Below are 18,333 nucleotides of genomic sequence, written 5' to 3' on the forward strand. Positions count from 1 at the left end.
GGCCGAGACCAAACCAGAGGGAGTCGGACCTCCATTACCACCATTTGTCCACCATCTAGAGCTGAGGGGTCAGTGCTGACATGTACACATAAGGAACTACTGGACATCGAAATTGGGTCTCAAAAGAACTGTTGGTCCAGGGGGAAGCTCGCTACAGATTGATTCATTTGCCTGTCAGCATAAATATTATTGCTCGTCTCACATTCAGTTCTTATTAGTATATATCTAGTGACATTTGATCTCATTCATCTAGAGGAAATGATGAACAACATAGACTGAGGAACAAGAACAGAACCAGAAGCAAGGAGGCATCGATCGGACTATCGGGCCTCAGAGGGAGGATAGGGGAGGGTAGGGAGAGGGTGGGGGGAGGGGGAGAGTTCAACCAAAGGACCTGTATGCATGCATATAAGCCTATCCAACGGTTAAGTTCAACAGGGGATTGGGGCATGCGTGGGGAGAGGGGTGGGATGGGAATGGGGGGATGAGGACAAATATGTGACACCTTAATCAATAAAGAAATTAAAAAAAAAAAAAAAAAAAAAAAAAAAAAAAAAAAAAAGATCTTTTCCTCAGCAAATCCTTTTACTGTGTATGCCCTCCTTTGTGCAAGTTCTGTGTCAGGCACTGGGCACTGTCTCAGTGGAGTTGTTAAGTACAACCGTCCCCCCTTATCGGTGGGGACACAGCACTGAACCTACTCTTGTCACCTCCTATACGTCCTATGATAAAGTTTAATTTATAAATTAGGCACAATAAGCAGCTGACAATATCCCATGTAATAAAAGCCTAATATGCAAATTGACCCAACTGTGGAATGACCGGTGGAATGACCGGTATGATGCACACTGACCACCAGGGGGCAGACGCTCAATGAAGGAGCTGCCCCCAGCCCACAGGCCCCCAGGCCAGCCAAGGCAGGTGCCAGTGGGGGGCCCCTGATCGCCCCGCCGGTCACCCCACAGATCAGCCCTGATCACCAGCCAGGCCTAGGGACCCTACCCATGCACAAATTTCATGCACTAGGCCTCTAGTTAACTAATAATAAAATAGAGCAATTGAAACAATAAAAACTGTAAGAAAATTGTAAACTTTATTAAGAAAAATCTAAATACATTAAGAGAGGGATTTAATTTTCTGGAATAGGAAGATAATATCAAAAACTTATCAATTCTTCCCCAAATTTATCTATAAAGTCAACACAATCCCCAAAAAATGTCAATAGGGATTCTCTCGGAACACAACAAGATAATTCTAAAATTTATATGGAACAGCAAAGAACCAAGAAAATCGTGGGTATTGCTGAAGATGACCAACGAGGAGGAAGGTGCCCTTGAAGGTATTAGGGCTTATTATGAAGCTTTTATAATTAACATGTGAGACACACAGACCAGTGGGACAGAAGAGAGAGGCCAACAACAGGCCCATGCGTCTTAGAATCCTTCGTAAACAGCAAGGTGGCTGGGGGGTCAGTAGAAAAGGGGGGCTAATATATATGAAATGGAAAAGAATAAGTTCAGGTTCCTATTCAACCCACAAATAAAAATCAACTTCAAATAAATTAAGAACGTAAATGTCAGAAGTCAAACTTTAAAGTCTCTTATTAAAAAATAAAGGTGAACTTGGAATAAGGAAAGTTTTCTTAAACAAGATTCAGAAAGCATTATATAAAAGAAGATAATATTAAATTAAAATACTGACTATGTTAAAATTAAGAACATTGGTTCATCAAAGACACCTTAAAGAATAGAAAGAAAGCCCAGCCAGCATGGCTCAGTGGTTGACCTATGAACCAGGAAGTCACAGTTCGATTCCCTGTCATGGCACATGTCTGGGTTGCGGGATCAATCCCCAGTGTGGGGCGTGCAGAAGGCAGCCGACCAGTGATTCTCTTCATCGATGTTTCTCTCTCTCTCCCTTCTCCCTTCCTCTCTGAAGTCAATAAAAATATAAATTTTAAAGAATACACAGCGGCAGACAGCGTCCAGTGACGCTGCCCGCAGTCCTTCTCTCCAGGTGCCGGCCACTTCACCACCAGGAGGGGGCGCTCTCACCCTGGGCGCTCGTCTCTCCCCTGGAATCCAGACAGACTTTCCCGTTTGCTTTGTTGCAGCAAGGGCATCGCTGGGACTTCCCAGCACAAGCTGAGCGCACTGGCAGGCTCTGCTTCCTTCTTCTTGGAAGCCAGCCTCCAGGTAGAAGGCCAACTGCCCCGTCCTTACCACTCCGTGATGAAGCCCACGGCCGCCACACGGAGAGACACATGGAAGAGCGCGTGTTCGTGGAGCCTACCAGCCCAGCTAGTCCATCCCAGCCGGCAGCTGAAAGCAACTGTTACCCCAGCTGAACTGCATGAAACAGAAGAACCACCCAGCTGAGCCCAGTCAACCCACAGACTTGTGGGGAGAAAAAAAAATAACTTGTCATTGTTCAAAGCCACTGAATTTGGGGTGGTTTGTTCCACAAGAATCCATAAACAAAGAACATAAAATCAACAAAGAATTCTCATCAGAAATATGTCCCACCTGGCCAGGTGGCTCGGTTGATTGGAGCATCAATTGGAGCATCGTCCTGTACACCAAAAAGGTGGCAGGTTCAATTCCTAGTGAGGCCACATACCTAGGTTGGGGGTTCGATCCCCAGTCGGGGCACGTACAGGAGGCAACTGATTGATGTTGCTCTCACATCGATGTTTCTCTCTCTCTCCCCCTCCCTCTCTCTCTAAAATCAATAAACATATCCCCGGGTCAGGACTAAAAATATGTACATATTTAAGAAATTCATCCCAAACTCCTGCAAATCAATAAGAGACGTATAAACAGTTCAACAGAAAAATGGGCAAAAGCAGAAATAGGCATGTTACAGAAGAGGAAGTAGATGACAATACACATCTGAAGAGAGATCAGCCAGGTAACATGTATGCACATATGCATGCCCATGGACACAGACATAGTGTGGTGAAGGCCTGGGGGGGGGAGGAGGAGAAAGAGGGAGTGGGCTCAGGGTGGAGGGGGTCGGTGGGGAAAAAGGGGGACATCTGTAACACTTTCAACAATAAAGCTAAATTTTAAAAAATATATGAAATAAGCATTTGAAGAAACATTCACAATCACCATCTTTAGTGATCAGGGAGACCACAGCGCTGTCCTGTTTTCCACCCATTCAATAGGATCAGATTTTAAGTTTGAGAATAACAAGTACTGGAAAGGATGTGGTAGGAGTATGAATTGGTATAAAGACTTTGGAAAATGTTTTGGCATTACCTCCTAAAGTAAAAAATTCTCATTTCCTATGAGAATAGAATTTGAGAGAAATTCTACTCTTAAGCTCCTAACCCAAAAAGAAACTCTTGCACAAATCTGATGGCATCATGCTCATGAATATTCATAGCAGTCCTGTTCACAAGAGCAAAATCCTGGGACTAACCTAATTTTCCAGCCACAGGAATGTGACGACATCAACAGTAGTATGTTCACACAATGAGTGAGTATATGAAGAATAGTGAATAAGTGAATGCACACAACAATATGGACAATATGGGTGAGTGTTAGCATTATAACATGAGTTTAAAAAGCATGCTATATATTTTTTATAAAGTTAAGAGCACTTACTTTTTTGGAATATATAGAGATGTAATAAAAATGTTATAAAAAGTAAAGCAAAGGAAAAATTAACAAAGGATTCAGGATGATGGTTACCCCAGGTTACAGGAAACCGAGATGGGAGTTGGAAAGCCATATGGTTAGGCACAAGTTATTATCCAGGCCCTGGTTTGGGTTTTGGTAGCGAGTTCATAAATGCTTGTTTTACTGTTGTACATCCATCCACCTGCATGTATATTAAAGCAGACCATGCAAGGACCGATGACGAAAGCATGCCATAACTGAGGGTCATGCATAGTCTATAACCCAACGCTGCACCTGAGGCCCAGTGTTTTTAAATAACCGTAAATACACAAACGCAGGACCAACACGGACAGAAGTCAGCCACGAGGGAGACAGAGAGAGAGCAGGCTCTGCGTGCAGTTATTCATCCATCCACGCAGCAAACCTGTGCTGATCAGACTCCCCGCCAGACGCTACGCCAGACAGAGACGAGAAACGGAAAGATAACCAGGGCCGGGGGCCACGCTCAGAACTGTGTTACGGCTAATGTTAGCCCGGTCACATGGGAAACAACACATGTAATAAAGGGGCTAAATGGACGGGGCAGGACTGTGCAAATAAACAACTAAAAAGAGCTGAGTTCCAAGGACGGAGGCCCCAGAGGACAAGCCGGTGTGTGCCCAGAGGCCACGGAGCGACCTAACTTTCTCAGAAGGACGAGAAAAACAGCCTCTCCTAGTTGCCAACATTTTTGATGATTCTCCTTAACTAAACGCCTCACATATGTAATACTTTGCAACTGAATTCACAATATAAACACTACCTTGTTCTAGACCAGTGACGGGCAACCTTTTGAGCTTGGTGTGTCAAACTTCGCCAAAAAACTGAGCATAACTCGGGTAGTGTGTCACTTTGAGGAAAAAACTAACTCCAAGACTCTAGTCACAAATGTTTCATCCTCAGGAGCAGCAAATGTTTCATCCTTGGCATGCGGCCGCGTGTCATCAGAAATGGCTACGCGTGTCAGTGCTGACACGCGTGTCATAGGTTCGCCATCACTGTTCTAGACACTAGAGGTTGTATAGCACTACTCCCTAACATAAGTTCTCTCTTTCTTTTAAATTTTCAAAATATGTTTTTATTGATTCCAGAGAAAGGGGGGGGGGGGAGAGCGAGAGAGAGAAACAGCAATGATGAGAGAGAATCATTGATGGGCCGTCTCCTGCATGCCCCCCACTGGGGATCGAGCCCCCAACCCGGGTATGTGCCCCGACCGGGAATCAAACCCTGACCTCCTGGCTCATAGGTTGCACTGGCTGGGCCCCAAGTTCTCTTTTATTGTTTGAACGTTCATTCATTTACTCACCTTTTTCAAATTGTCTGCAGTGAGTAGGACACTGCACTGAAAGGGGGGTAAAAACAAACCCTCAGAGTGGCTCCTGCCCCTCAGTGCAGAGAAGTGACTCAAACACATCACAGAGAGGCATTGGGACCGAGACAGCAGGAGGTGGGAGCCCAGGGCTGGCCCACGACCTTCGCTCGGCTCAATCTTCTGAATTGCACTCTAGGGTTTATATTCAAAACTTAAAGACGAAGAAGTGAAGCCTGAAAGACGTGAGGTGCCGCCAACGACCCGTCTGCACGGGCGGGAACCAGGACCCGAGTTTCCTCACTGGGGAGTGATTTGGCTTTTCAAAGGAGAATGTTTGTCTTCAGTGATTGGTGCCTAAACTTTCATTGCTGGACCTTGGCTGACGTCCACACACACAGAACAGCTATTAGAAAAGCTCTTTGTTTTTAAAGGGTCATTCGTCCTTAAATGGCTGTAGTCATTTGCTTGGAGTCTCAAAATAACTCTTATCATTAATCATTGTTAGAAATATATCAATGGGCATAGTAAGAATCCTAGATTTCCGGTCCTCGCCCAAGATTTCCACATCCCTTTCTCAAAGGAAAAGGCCTGCTGAAGTTAACAACTGGTTCTGATTCTCGATAGTTCTATAAACTGCACCTCCATGAAGCAGTTTCCTGTTTACGGCCACTAGTCCACGTTACACAGACACAGCGGGCTGCTCTGTGGCAAGCACTGGCACTGTTAGCCACAACTCCCGTGTGCGTGCTTCTCTGTCAACACTGCCAGGTCGGATACACATGCCTAAGCCATGTCCAAGTGTAATCAGGAACATACAAGAGATGTTGAGCCCGGCCGATGTGGTTCAGGTGTTGAGAGTTGACCTGTGAACCAGGAGGTCACGGTTCAATTCCGCTCAGGGCACATGTCCAGGTTGCAGGCTCGATCCCAGTGCAAGAGGCAGCCGACCAATGACTCTCTCTCGTCATTGATGTTTCTCTCTCTCTCCTCCCCTCCTCTCTCTGAAATCAATAAAGGTATATTTTAAAAACACGTTGAACTGTAATGCACAAAACCGAGACCCTATGTTTGGCAGATAGTGCATTTCACCCGTGTGAGCCTAGTGTTTGTGCCAACCTGAACCAGGCGCACGGCTGTGTCAGACACACCTCCCCTTCCTCACAGCCTTTCCCCACCCCGCACGCCACCATCCTGGCACTCCGTGTTTCCCGAGCACCTGCCTACAATGTTCCAGGCTTTGTCCTACGCTGTGGGGATACAGCTGCGACCAGACAGTCAGAATCCCCGAATCAAAGAGCAATCGAACAGCAAAACCTTATTGTCTGAGCACTCACAGGTACAGAGTCTTATTTCATGAATAGTAAGTCCAGAGAAAGCAGTGATTATTTTTCACTCAACAAACAACATTCAGACTTTGAAAGCATGCTGCCTATTGACACGTGCTACCATTTAAGTATCAGAATCAGGACCGTAAACTCGGGTTTTATTCCAAGATGGTACTTTATTCATTTTTTACTTTTTTTTCCCCCCAAAATCCTTCTGACCTAAAATTCTAAACCCTGGCTGGTCTCAAAGATGTATTTTTAGAAAGCTCAAAGAAATAGAACTATTCCAGTTAACTCTGCCCATTTCCCACGTCGAGCTGCGCAGGAACAGCCCCTAACTACATTCAGGCACAACCAGTTGAGAAATCATCGTCCCTCTGCCCTCCCCATCCATCGCATCGCCCACACCCCTCCTGTCGCTGAAAGGCAGGTGCGCGAGCAGCTGCCCACACGGGGCCATCCCAGCGTCTCACAGCCTGGACTCTGGCTCGGCTTCCCCTCTGGTCTCTGACACACTTCTCGCTACGTGAGAACCTCCCACACCAACAACCAGGGCCTCTTCCCAAGCCTCCAGGACGAGGGTGGAAAGCACTGGCAGCAGAGCCCTGGCTCCCTCCCATCTGCAGGGAAGCACACGACAATACCAGGCGGCCCTCTGTTCCTGCAGGCTGCCCCCTGGCCTAGAAACACGTCCCTTCTCACTCTGCCTAGGATGGGGCCCAGGTCAATGCCCTGTTCTGGAAACTCAATCAATAGCAGGAAACGTGGCTTTTCGGGACCTTCAAAACAGAACTATCAAACTGTGAACACAACAGAAAGACCAGGTGGGGAAAATGAGGGGTGGCCCGTTCCTAGGCAAATCTGGGGAGGAGGAGCTGGCTGAAAACTCTTCGATTCCTTCCTCCTCCTGGCATCTACTCTTCCCAAATCAGACTAGTTCTCTCCAAAGTTGGGGGTGCCAGGCAATCCGGTGGAGCAAGAAGGGAAGATTGACATCTCTTTATACTTATTTTACTTAAAAATAAGAAATATACTTTTACTGATATTTAATATACAGATTGCTTAGGGACCTTCACCCAGTCCACAAGCCTACCAAGGAGTTCCCCTTAAAATGTCCACTGAGTTCTCAATAGAAGCACTTCAGGCCAGAAGGGAGTGGCATGAAGGACTAGAAATAATGAAAAGCAAGGGCTTAAATCCAAGACGACTGTATCCAGTGAGGCTATCATTTAAAATTTAAGGTGAGTCCTAGCTGGTTTGGCTCAGTGGATAGAGCGTCGGCCTGTGGACTGAAGGGCCCCAGTTTTGATTCCAGTCAAGGGCACATGCCTGAGTTGCAGGCTTGAACCCCAGTGTGGGGTGTGCAGGAGGAGCAGATCAATGATTCTCTTTCATCATTGATATTTCCATCTCTCCCTCCCTCTCCTTTCCTCTCTGAAATCAATAAAAAAAATTTTTTTTAAAGATAAAATAGCCCTAGCCGGTTTGGCTCAGTGGATAGAGCGTCAGCCTGCGAACTGAAAGGTCCCAGGTTTGATTCTAGTCAAGGGCACATGCCCGGGTTGTGGGCTTGATCCCTAGTGGGGGATGTACAGGAGGCAGCCGATTCATGATTCTCTCTTATTGGGGATATTTCTATCTCTCTCTCCCTCTTCCTTCCTCTCTGAAATCAATAAAAATATATTTAAAAAAATAAAATTAAATAAAGATAAAATAAAATAAAATTTAAAGTGAAATTAAAAGCTTTCCAGACCAAAAAAAAAAAAAAAAGTACATTACCACCAAACCAGCAATGCAAGAAATGCTAAAGGGATTGCTTTAACAAGAAGAAAAGGAGAGAGGATCATAGGCACAAAGAAAATAAAAATGGGAATAAATAAATACCTATCAATAATAACCTTAAATGTAATGAATTAAATGCTCCAGTCAAAAGATGTAGGGTGACTGAATGGATAAGAAAACATGACCCACATATATGCTGTCTACAAGAGACCCACCTCAGAACAAAAGACACACACAGCCTGAGAGTGAAGGGATGGAAAAGTATGTTCCATGCAAATGGAAAGGGAAACAAAGCTGGGGTAGCAATACTCATACCAGACAAAATAGACTTCAAAACAAAGGCCATAACAAGAGACAAAGAAGGCCACTTCATAATACTAAATGGAATGATTCAACAAGAAAATATAACCCTTGTAAACATATATGCACCCAATATAGGAGCACCATGTACATAGAAAACTCTTGACGGATTTTAAGGGAGAGATTAACAGCAATGCAGTCATATTGGGGGAATTCAACACCCCACTGACATCACTGGGTAGATCTTCCAGACAAAATATTAGCAAGGAAACAGGGGCCTTAAGTGACATACTAAATCAGATGGCTCTAACCGCTCTTTACAGAACATTTCACCCCAAAGCAACAGAATATACATTCTTCTCAAGCTCACATGGAACATTCTCAAAGAGAGAACACATGTTAGGGCACAAAACAAGTTTATACAAATTCAAGAAGATTGATATCATACCAAGCATCTTCTCGGATCACAATGGCATGAAGTTAGAAATCAACTACAATTTAAAAAAACACACTCAAATACATGGAGGTTCAATAGCATGTTATTAAACAATGAATGGGTTACAGTGAAATCAAGCAAGAAATTAAAAACGTACTGGAAACAAATGAAAATGAACACAAAACCCACCCAAAACCTATAGGACATGGTGAAAGCAGTCCTGGGAGGCAAGTTCATAGCACTACAGGCCTACCTCAGAAACAACAAAAAAGGACAAATAAACTATCTAACCCGACAACTAAATGAATTAGAAAGAGAACAGCAAGAAAAGCCCAGAGGAAGTGGAAGGAAGGAAGGAATAAAGATCAGAACAGAAACAAATGACACAGAGACTAAAAACAGTACAAAAGATCAATAAATCCAAGAGTTGGTTTTTGGAAAGATAAACAAGATTGATGAACTCCTAGCCAGACTCATGAAGAAACAAAGAGAGAACCCAAATACATACGGGCACAGGAACAGGCAGGCATATAGACCAATGGATCAGGACAGAGACCCCAGAAACTGACCCACACCATTACAGTCAATGAAAGAGGTGATATAACAACAGACACAACAGAAACACAAAGGATTGTAAGAAAATACTATGAACAACTATATGCCAACAAATTGGACAACCTGGGTGAAGTGGACAAATTCCTAGAAACATACAATCTTCCAAAACTCAATCAGAAAGTATCAGAAAACCTGAGTAGGCCAATAACAACCAATGAAATTGAAGCAGTCACTTAAAAAAGTCCAGCAAACAAAAGTCCTGGACCACATAGATTTATAGGAGAATTTTACCAAACATTCCAAGAACTAACACCTATCCTCCTCAAACTATTCCAAAAAATTCAAGCGGAAGTAATACTTCCAAGCTCTTTCTATGAAGCCAGCATTATCCTAATCCCAAAACCAGATAAAGACACTACAAAGAAAGAAAACTGCAGGCCAACATCCCTGATGAACATAGATGTTAAAATCCTCAATAAATATTAGCAAATCGGGTGGGCCTGCGCCCCGACCCTGAGCTCACCTCCCAGCTCGGCCCTCACGGTTCCCCGAGGATCGCGCGGCGGGTTTTGCGGTTGAGCCGTAGGAAGAGAGAGTGGCCTCTTAGAAACCGAGCTACCGGTATCCCAGTGACTTAGGAAGAAGATCCTTTTTTGTTCCAGACCAGACTGGGCCTCTGTTCTCAAAGTTAGTGCTCGTGGTGTGTCCAACACAGGAGCAGACTGTTCCAGAGCATAATGACGGTTGCAGTCCATGTGCTGGGAAAGGAGGCAGTGCTCTTGGGAGAAACAGCAGAGACCTCAGGCTTCAAACTGAAGCCAGCAGAGTCCCAGCCAGTGGGCAGGTCCCAGGATGAAGAATTTTGGAATGAATATCAGGATCTACAACACCTGAGCAGGAATACTCATAAAGAAACTGAGCCTATGTGTGAGAGGGCTGTGACTACTCACTAGATCCTAGACTTTCCTGAGCAGACAAACACCAAAGACTGGACAGTGGCACCTGAGTTCATCTTGTCTGAGTCCCAGGGTTAAACCTCAAAAATAACATTGAAAATCATCAATCTATATGCCTTTCTGACTTAGAAATGCCAACACCAGAAGACATAGTTTCAAAAACGGACAGAGTGAAAGTTCCCCAGAAAACAACAGTCAAAGAAAATCATGGTGATATACACAGGGTGGGGAAATGTCACCAAGACTTTTCAGTGAAGGAAAGAGAGAAACTTTCAACATGGAGACAAGAGCTACTGAAACTTATAGATCGTCACAAGAAAGAACGTGCAGGAGAGAAGTCTTTTAAATGTCAGGAATGCAGGAAAAGCTTTAGAGTTAGCTCTGACCTTATTAAGCACCAAAGAGTTCACACTGAAGAGAAACCATATAAATGCCCACAGTGTGATAAGAGATTTAGGTGGAGTTCAGATCTTAATAAGCACTTCACATCACACCAAGGATTAAAACCATATAAATGCTCATGGTGTGGGAAGAGCTTTGGTCAAACTTCAAATCTACACACACACCAAAGAACTCACACCGGAGAGAAGCCCTTTACATGCCATGAATGTGGGAAAAAATTCATTCAGAACTCCCACCTTATTAAACACCGGAGAACCCACCTATAGCATATGCATGAGAAACTTCAGCAGGTGGTCAAGCCTTCTCAGGCTCCAGAAACCACCAATGAAGGGAAGCTTGTTCAATACCCTCAGTCTGAAGAATTTTACCAAGTGGAGCTTGACCTTAAAGTTTATGAAAATGCAAATTTATGAAGCATAAAAAATTCTTCATCTGGAAAATTTGGGGATATAAACTTTCACAGGAAGGAATCAAGCTGGACTCTGCAGGGGACATAGTAGTTATATTATTACTGTTTTTACTTAGCCTTCGGGGAGTTTCTTAGCAAAAGGTGTTTGAAAAACAGTCTGAATGAGGGAAAAATCGGTTTGGGATTGTACCTGGCAGTATAGCAAATTCAGCCTCAAATAGTACATGAAACTATGAATCATCTGTGGTCACAGACATAAATATTGTTGGTTTTCCCAACTACTATTAAACATGTGATAGAAACATTTGTAGCATGGTCTTTTGTAACAAAAGCAATAATAGCCTTGTTTTATTGCATACTATTACTTCAGGGTAATAGGATAATTTCAATAGTCCCATAGGGTAGAAATGAATTCTAATGTAAAGTTTTCCAAGAACCAAATTGGACTTTCTTCCTCTCTCGTCATTGGACATCATGTGAGTCCTTCTTGAACTTTTTAGCTACTTTAGCTCTTGAATCCTATTAGCACAAGTTTTCTGTGATGGAATCATATTTACTTCATCACTAGGGTATCTGCCAAATAACTAATATCTTATGCCTGTCATTGGTGGTATTTGACAAAAGAAAACATTCCTAGATCATATGGAAATAGTTGAAATTTTTAGCCATGGAATATGTATTAGATGTAAAAAAGAATTTTCTGCAAAACAAAGTAAACTGTTTCCTTCCCTCACAAGGTTAATAGGATAAGACAGTTACAAAAATTAGCACTTTCCTAAGGCCTAAAATAAAATTAATTGGAGTTTATGGTCAAAATAAATAAATAAATAAATATTAGCAAATCGGATCCAGCAATATATTAAAGAGATCATACACCATGATCAAGTGGGGTTTATTCCAGGGATGCAAGGCTGGTATAATACCCGCAAATTAATAAATGTGACACATCACATAAACAAATTGAAAGATAAAAACCACAGGATCATATCAATAGATGCAGAAAAAGAATTCAACAAAATCCAGCACCCTTTTTTGATAAAAACTCTCAGTGAAGTGGGATTGGAGGGATCATACTTCAATATAATCAAGGCCATTATGACAAACCTACAGCCAACATAATAGTAACGGGCAAAAAATAAAAACATTTCCCCTAAGAACAGGTACAAGACAGGGATGTCCGCTTTCACCACTCTTATTCAACATAGTAGTGGAAGTGCTAGCCAGAGCTACCAGACAAGAAGAGCTAAAAGGCATCCAAATTGGAAAGGAGGAATTAAAACTGTCATTATTTGCAGATGACATGATATGTTACATAGAAAACCCTAAAGACGCCACTGGGACACTACTAGACTTAAACGAATTCGGCAAGGGAGCAGGATACAAAATCAACATCCAGAAATCGATGGCATTTTTTATACGCCAATAATGAACTCTCAGAAAGAGAAACTATTTTTAATTTTTAGAGGAAATAGTTTCTCTAATATTTCAAGAAAAATGATTTTAAATATAATAATGTTACATGCAATAAACATTAATATTTTAAGAAAAAAAGATTTTAAATATAATAAACTAGTGCCCCTGTGCATGGATTCGTGCACATTGAAAGGAAATTAATTAGAAGATGGTCAGCGGGGTGGGACTGGGTGAGACAGGCCGGACACGCCCTGGAGCCAACCTCCTGCAGTCCCATTATCATATTTAAAATCATTTTTCTTAAAATATTAATGTTTATTGCATGTAAATGGCTATTTTGTATCTACAATCTGGTAACAGATTTAGTTTGTATATTGTAAAAAAAAAAAATAGTTAAAAAAAAGAAGAGGAACTAAAAAAGCATTTATCATTGCAACAAAAAAATAAGATACCTAGGAATAAACTTAACCAAGAAGGTAAAAGACCTGTACTTGGAAAACTATAGGACATTGAAAAAAAGGAATAGAGGAAGACACAAACAAATGGAAACGTATACCATGTTCATGGATTGGAAGAATTAACATCATTAAAATGTTTATACTTCCCAAAGCAATCTATAGATTCAGTGCAATCTCTATTAAAATACCAAAGGTATACTTCACAGAGCTAGAACAAATACTTCAAAAATTTATGTGGAACCATAAGAGACCCTGAATAGCTGCAGCAATCTTGAGAAAGAAGAATGAAGTAGGAGGGATCACAACACCAGTATCAAACTATACTACAAAGCCATTGTTACCAAAACAGCCTGGTACTGGCACAGGAACAGGCATATAAACCAACGGATTAGAACAGAGACTCCAGAAACTGACCCACACCATTACGGTCAATTAACACATTGCAGATGGATCGCGAGAATTCTCGCTTCATATTACACAGTGTTTTACAAAGTACCATACTTTAAAAAGATACTAGCTTGTAAGAACATGTAACAAATAACTTCAAAATGCAGTGGGTATTTCATTTTAAAGCGTGCCTTTAACATTTATGTAAAACATTTTTTGTACTCGTTCAATAGAAACTTAACTGGCCACCAGGTAAAGCTAACAATAAAACTACTGGTCCACAGTCTATATATATAAAAGCCTAAGTGACCAAAGGAGTGGTCGACTGGTCGCTATGATGCACACTGACCACCAGGGGGCAGACACTCAATGCAGGAGCTGCCCCCTGGTGGTCGTGTGCTCTCACAGCGGGAGCGCTGCTCAGCCAGAAGTCAGGCTCAGGGCTGCCAAGCGCAGTTGCAGCGACGGGAGTGGCAGGTCCAGCGGGGCCTGGATGAGCAACAATGGAGCTGCACCCGGCCCCGGCTGGGGCTCCTCCCAGGCCGCCTGCCACTTGAGCACTGCTACATCCCTCAGGGGGATGTCGGGTTTCAGCCAGGCTGAGGGACCCACCCATGCACAAATCCATGCACTGGTCCTCTAGTGACACCATAAAAATCTTAGAGGAGAGCATATGCAATAAAATCTCAGACATCTCTTGTAGCAATATGTCTGTGGCTACATCTCCTAAACCAGTGGTCGGCAAACTCATTAGTCAACCGAGCCAAATATCAACAGTACAACGATTGAAATTTCTTTTGAGAGCCAAATTTTTTAAACTTAAACTATATAGGTAGGTACATTGTTATTAACTTAATTAGGGTACTCCTAAGCTGGCCTTTGCTAAAAACTCAAGGGGCCAAAGAGCCACATGTGGCTTGCGAGCCACAGTTTGCCAACCACTGTGCTAAGGCAAAGGAAACTAAGGAGAAAATAAACAAGTGGGACTACATAAAAATAAAAGGCTTCTGCAAACAAAAGAAACCACCATCAAAATGAAAATAGAGCCCACTGCAGGGGAGAGCATATTTGCCAATGATACATCTGATAAGGAGTTGATATCCAAAGTATATACTCATACAACTCAACAAAAGGAAGCCAACAATCCAATTTTAAAAATGGGCAGAAAACCTGAATAGACATTTCTCCAAAGAGGACATACAAATGGCCAAGAGACATGAAAACATGCTCAAAGTCACTCATCATCAGAGAAAATGCATATTAAAATGACAATGAGACATCACCTCACACCTGTCAGAATGGCTATCATCAAAAAATCAACAAACGACAAGTGCTGGCGAGGATGTGGAGAAAAAGGAACCCTCGTGCACTGCTGGTGGGAATGCAGACCAGTGCAGCCACTGTGGAAACAGTGTGGAGTTTCCTCAAAAAATTAAAATGGAACTTCCGTTTGACCCAGCAATCCCACTTCTGGGAGTATATCCTAAAAAGCTTAAAACTCCAATCAGAAAGAAGGTATGCACCCCTATGTTCATAGCAGCATTATTTACAATAGCTAAGATTTGGAAACAGCCCAAGTGCCCATCAGCAGACGAGTGTATAAAAGGGCTGTATGACATTTATACAGAGAATACTATGCAGCTGTAAAAAAAGAGGGATCTTTGGGACAGCACAGATGGACCTGGAAAATATTGTGCTAAGTGAACCAGTCAGAGAAAGACAAATATCACACGGTCTCACTTATTTGTGGAATCTAATGAGTAGAATGAATCGACCAACAAAATAAGACCCGAAGCAGGGAGGCACGGACCAGACTGACATACCTTGATGTGGGGTTGGGGGACGAGAAGAGATAAACCAAAGAACTTATATAGTTACAGGCATAGCCCATGGGCACAGGCAATAGGGTAGTGAAGACCTGGGGGGGGGGGGCGGTAGGGGCTGGGAGGATGGGGTAAAGGAGGGGAAAAGAGGAGATATCTATAATACTATCAACAATAAAGTTCATTAAGATAAATAAATCAATAAGGAGAAGCACCGGGGAGCAGATTAACGAAGCACGTCACAATCTGATCAGCAATGATGTGAAAAGCCAAGGCCAGTAGCAGACATCAGCCACGAAGGACGCGCTGCAGGCAAGTAAACCAAAAAGAAGGGGAAATGCACGCCTTGGAAAGAGCAGTTTTGAAAAATAGATGTTTGGAAATGCTTCATTTGTTTTTGTTACAAAAGCACGGAACCGTTGCTCTAAAAGTTCCCATAGCTGCACATTTTGAAAACAGGGAAACAGAAAATTTTAACATAGTCTCATATTTTCCGAAAGAGGATTTGCAATGCGTTTCGAATCTATTGTTTGAAACATAAAACACAATACCTTCCTTGAAAAGCAGGCATTTTCTGGCATGTTTCTCCTTTACAACATTTTAAAATAATTGAAGGATGGGGCAGAAATATGAGTACCAGGATGTAGTGAGCTCAGGCAGCCACACAGGGCCCCGCTCTTAGAAAGTCCTCCCGCTTGCTTCCATGCTCTCTGTCGCCACCTGGAAATCCTTAATGATTTTGACCAGGGTCTCCCCATTTCATTGGGCGGTCGGACTTCCCAAGCCACGGAGTCGGTTCTGGAGCTCCGTCAATGCAGTTCTTCCATTTGAATCTACACATTTTTCCAGTATCTTTTCAGCGGTGACAATTACCGAAGTCAAGTATTAAAACAACTCCGAATCGTATCAGAAATGCTCAACTACACTTGTCAAAAATCATTACACCTATGATGACTTTTGTATGTTTGTATATGTATAACAACCACAAATACTTAAAGAAAGCAAAATTATTTTGACCTTTGAATCAATAAAATGAAAAGCATTTTCGTCCTCGTTCTTTTTCTTTTAAATTTCTATTTCTGCATGTTTTAAGGACACATAATACATAATAAAGTAATACATGCATATAATTTATAAGCAAACAAACATGTATTGGCACTGCATGTTCAACAGCTGGTCATTTATACACGTGCCTGGTCAGAAGAGTTTCTACAACTCTCAGTGACAATCTCTCGCTTTGGGACACAAGCTCCCAATTACTCCACGTCCCTGTTCCTCAGCGGCCGGAGGGAGCGATTACGGTCAGTGTGAGTGGCTCCGGGGTCAGGACAGGGGCGCGGTTCTGAGCCTGCGCACCTGACCCAGCTCCCACCGCCCCTGACCCAGCTCCCACCGCCCCTGACCCAGCTCCGCCCGCCCCGCCAGCCCCTGACCCAGCTCCCCTGACTCCCCCGCCCGCCCCTGACCCAGCTCCCACCGCCCCTGACCCAGCTCCCCTGACTCCCACCGCCCCTGACCCAGCTCCCCCCACCCCGCCCGCCCCTGACCCAGCTCCCCCCACCCCGCCCGCCCCTGACCCAGCTCCCCTGACTCCCACCGTCCCTGACCCAGCTCCCCCCTCCCCGCCCGCCCCTGACCCAGCTCCCACCGCCCCTGACCCAGCTCCCCTGACTCCCCCGCCCCTGACCCAGCTCCCCCCACCCCGCCCGCCCCTGACCCAGCTCCCACCGCCCCTGACCCAGCTCCCACAGCCCCTGACCCAGCTCCCACCGCCCCTGACCCAGCTCCCCCCACCCCGCCCGCCCCTGACCCAGCTCCCGCGCTGCCACGAGGCTCCCGTGGACGGACCTGACCCACGCCCAGGTGCAGATGAGCACCGCCAGCTCCCTCGTGCACACCTGCGTCCCCAGGGCCTCGAGCATCCGAGTGAAGCCTGGTTTGTCCCAGTGACTCCGGACGGTGCCACTCAGGCGGGGGTGACGCGCTCTCCTCGCTGACCTCGGAGGAACTACTGATACGACCCCAACTTTCTGTCTTAAAAATTCACTCCGAAGCCCCTTCTCCTCGGAATAGGGGGGAGGGGGGAGTGAAGCGCCTGGAAGGAGATGCGCCGGTGAAGCCCGGGGACGCAGGCCTGGCCGCGAGCTGCTGGGGGGCGGACCGACGGAGTCAGCCTGGACCACACGCCCCGCACCCCTGGGCGCAGCTCCGGACTTGCTCCTCTGCTCGCCCGAACCGGGGGCAGCTTCACCCCGCGCTGTGCCCACCCCCGCCTCGGCCGCGCGCCGGTCAGGGCGACGCTCCCCGGGATCCCTCGCGGGACACCCCGCCCACCGCCCGGGTCGGGGGCCCTGCCCTCGCCTGGGGTCGCGGGCGCGCGGGGACAGGGCCCCAAGCCTTCGCCCCTCGTGGCTGACCCGCGCGGGACAGAGCCCGCCCCGGCGCCCCGCCGCCCTCGCCCTCTCCCGGCCTCACCTGGATGGGGTGGCCCCTGCCCGGGGCGGTGGGCCCCCCGACCAGCTTGCAGTAGAGCTCGGGCCGCGGCCGCGCGCCCCCGGGCTCCGGCTCCCCGCAGGTGGCGGTGGCCCAGATCCGCGCCGCCCCCGCCAGGTTGAAGTAGGGCGGGTGCAGGCTGCGCCGGGCCGCGGCCGGGGGCTCCGGGGCGGAGGCGCACAGGGCGGGCAGCAGCAGCAGCAGCAGCCGGACCGGCGGCGGGACCCCGCCCGGAGCCCGTGCGGCCGCAGCCATCCCGCGGCGCACGGCCTGGCTCCTGGACGTCCCCGAGGGGCTCGGTGGGGACCCGCGGGCGGACGGGCGGGCAGCCCAGTCCCGAGCGCACTCGGATCCCGCGGCGGGGCGGCTCCTCCCCGGTGGGTCGGCGGCGGGAGCGGGCCCTGCGGACCAGGAACTGCCGGCGCCTTCGGAGCGCGGGGCGCAGCGACCTCGCGGGCGGGCGGGCGGGCGGGGAGGGTGGAGGCGTGCCCGGCTCGCTCCCTGGCGGCTCCCGCCCGGGCGGACCGCTCCCACTTCCCGCGGGCAGAGCAGTCAGACCTGCCTTCTCCCTGGACACTCCGGCCTCAGCCCGCACCTCGGGGCGGAGGAGGAGGGCG

General features: G+C 46.0%; 1 protein-coding gene and 1 pseudogene across 5 annotated transcripts in view; one reads left to right on the plus strand and one right to left on the minus strand.

Moving 5' to 3' along the window:
* Positions 1 to 17,971, minus strand: part of LAMA3 (laminin subunit alpha 3) — a 156,303-nt gene extending 138,332 nt beyond the window's left edge. For all 5 annotated transcript variants that reach the window (XM_054723727.1, XM_054723728.1, XM_054723726.1 and 2 more), the window contains exon 1: positions 17,699 to 17,971. In XM_054723727.1, the coding sequence (XP_054579702.1) occupies positions 17,699 to 17,971 (273 nt within the window). The remainder of the gene's footprint in view (positions 1 to 17,698) is intronic.
* LOC129150853 (zinc finger protein 75A-like) lies at positions 9,932 to 11,943 on the plus strand (annotated as a pseudogene).
* Positions 17,972 to 18,333: the final 362 nt, after the last annotated feature.

Source organism: Eptesicus fuscus, chromosome 12, assembly GCF_027574615.1.
Source record: "Eptesicus fuscus isolate TK198812 chromosome 12, DD_ASM_mEF_20220401, whole genome shotgun sequence".
Classification (NCBI taxonomy): Eukaryota; Metazoa; Chordata; class Mammalia; order Chiroptera; family Vespertilionidae; genus Eptesicus; species Eptesicus fuscus.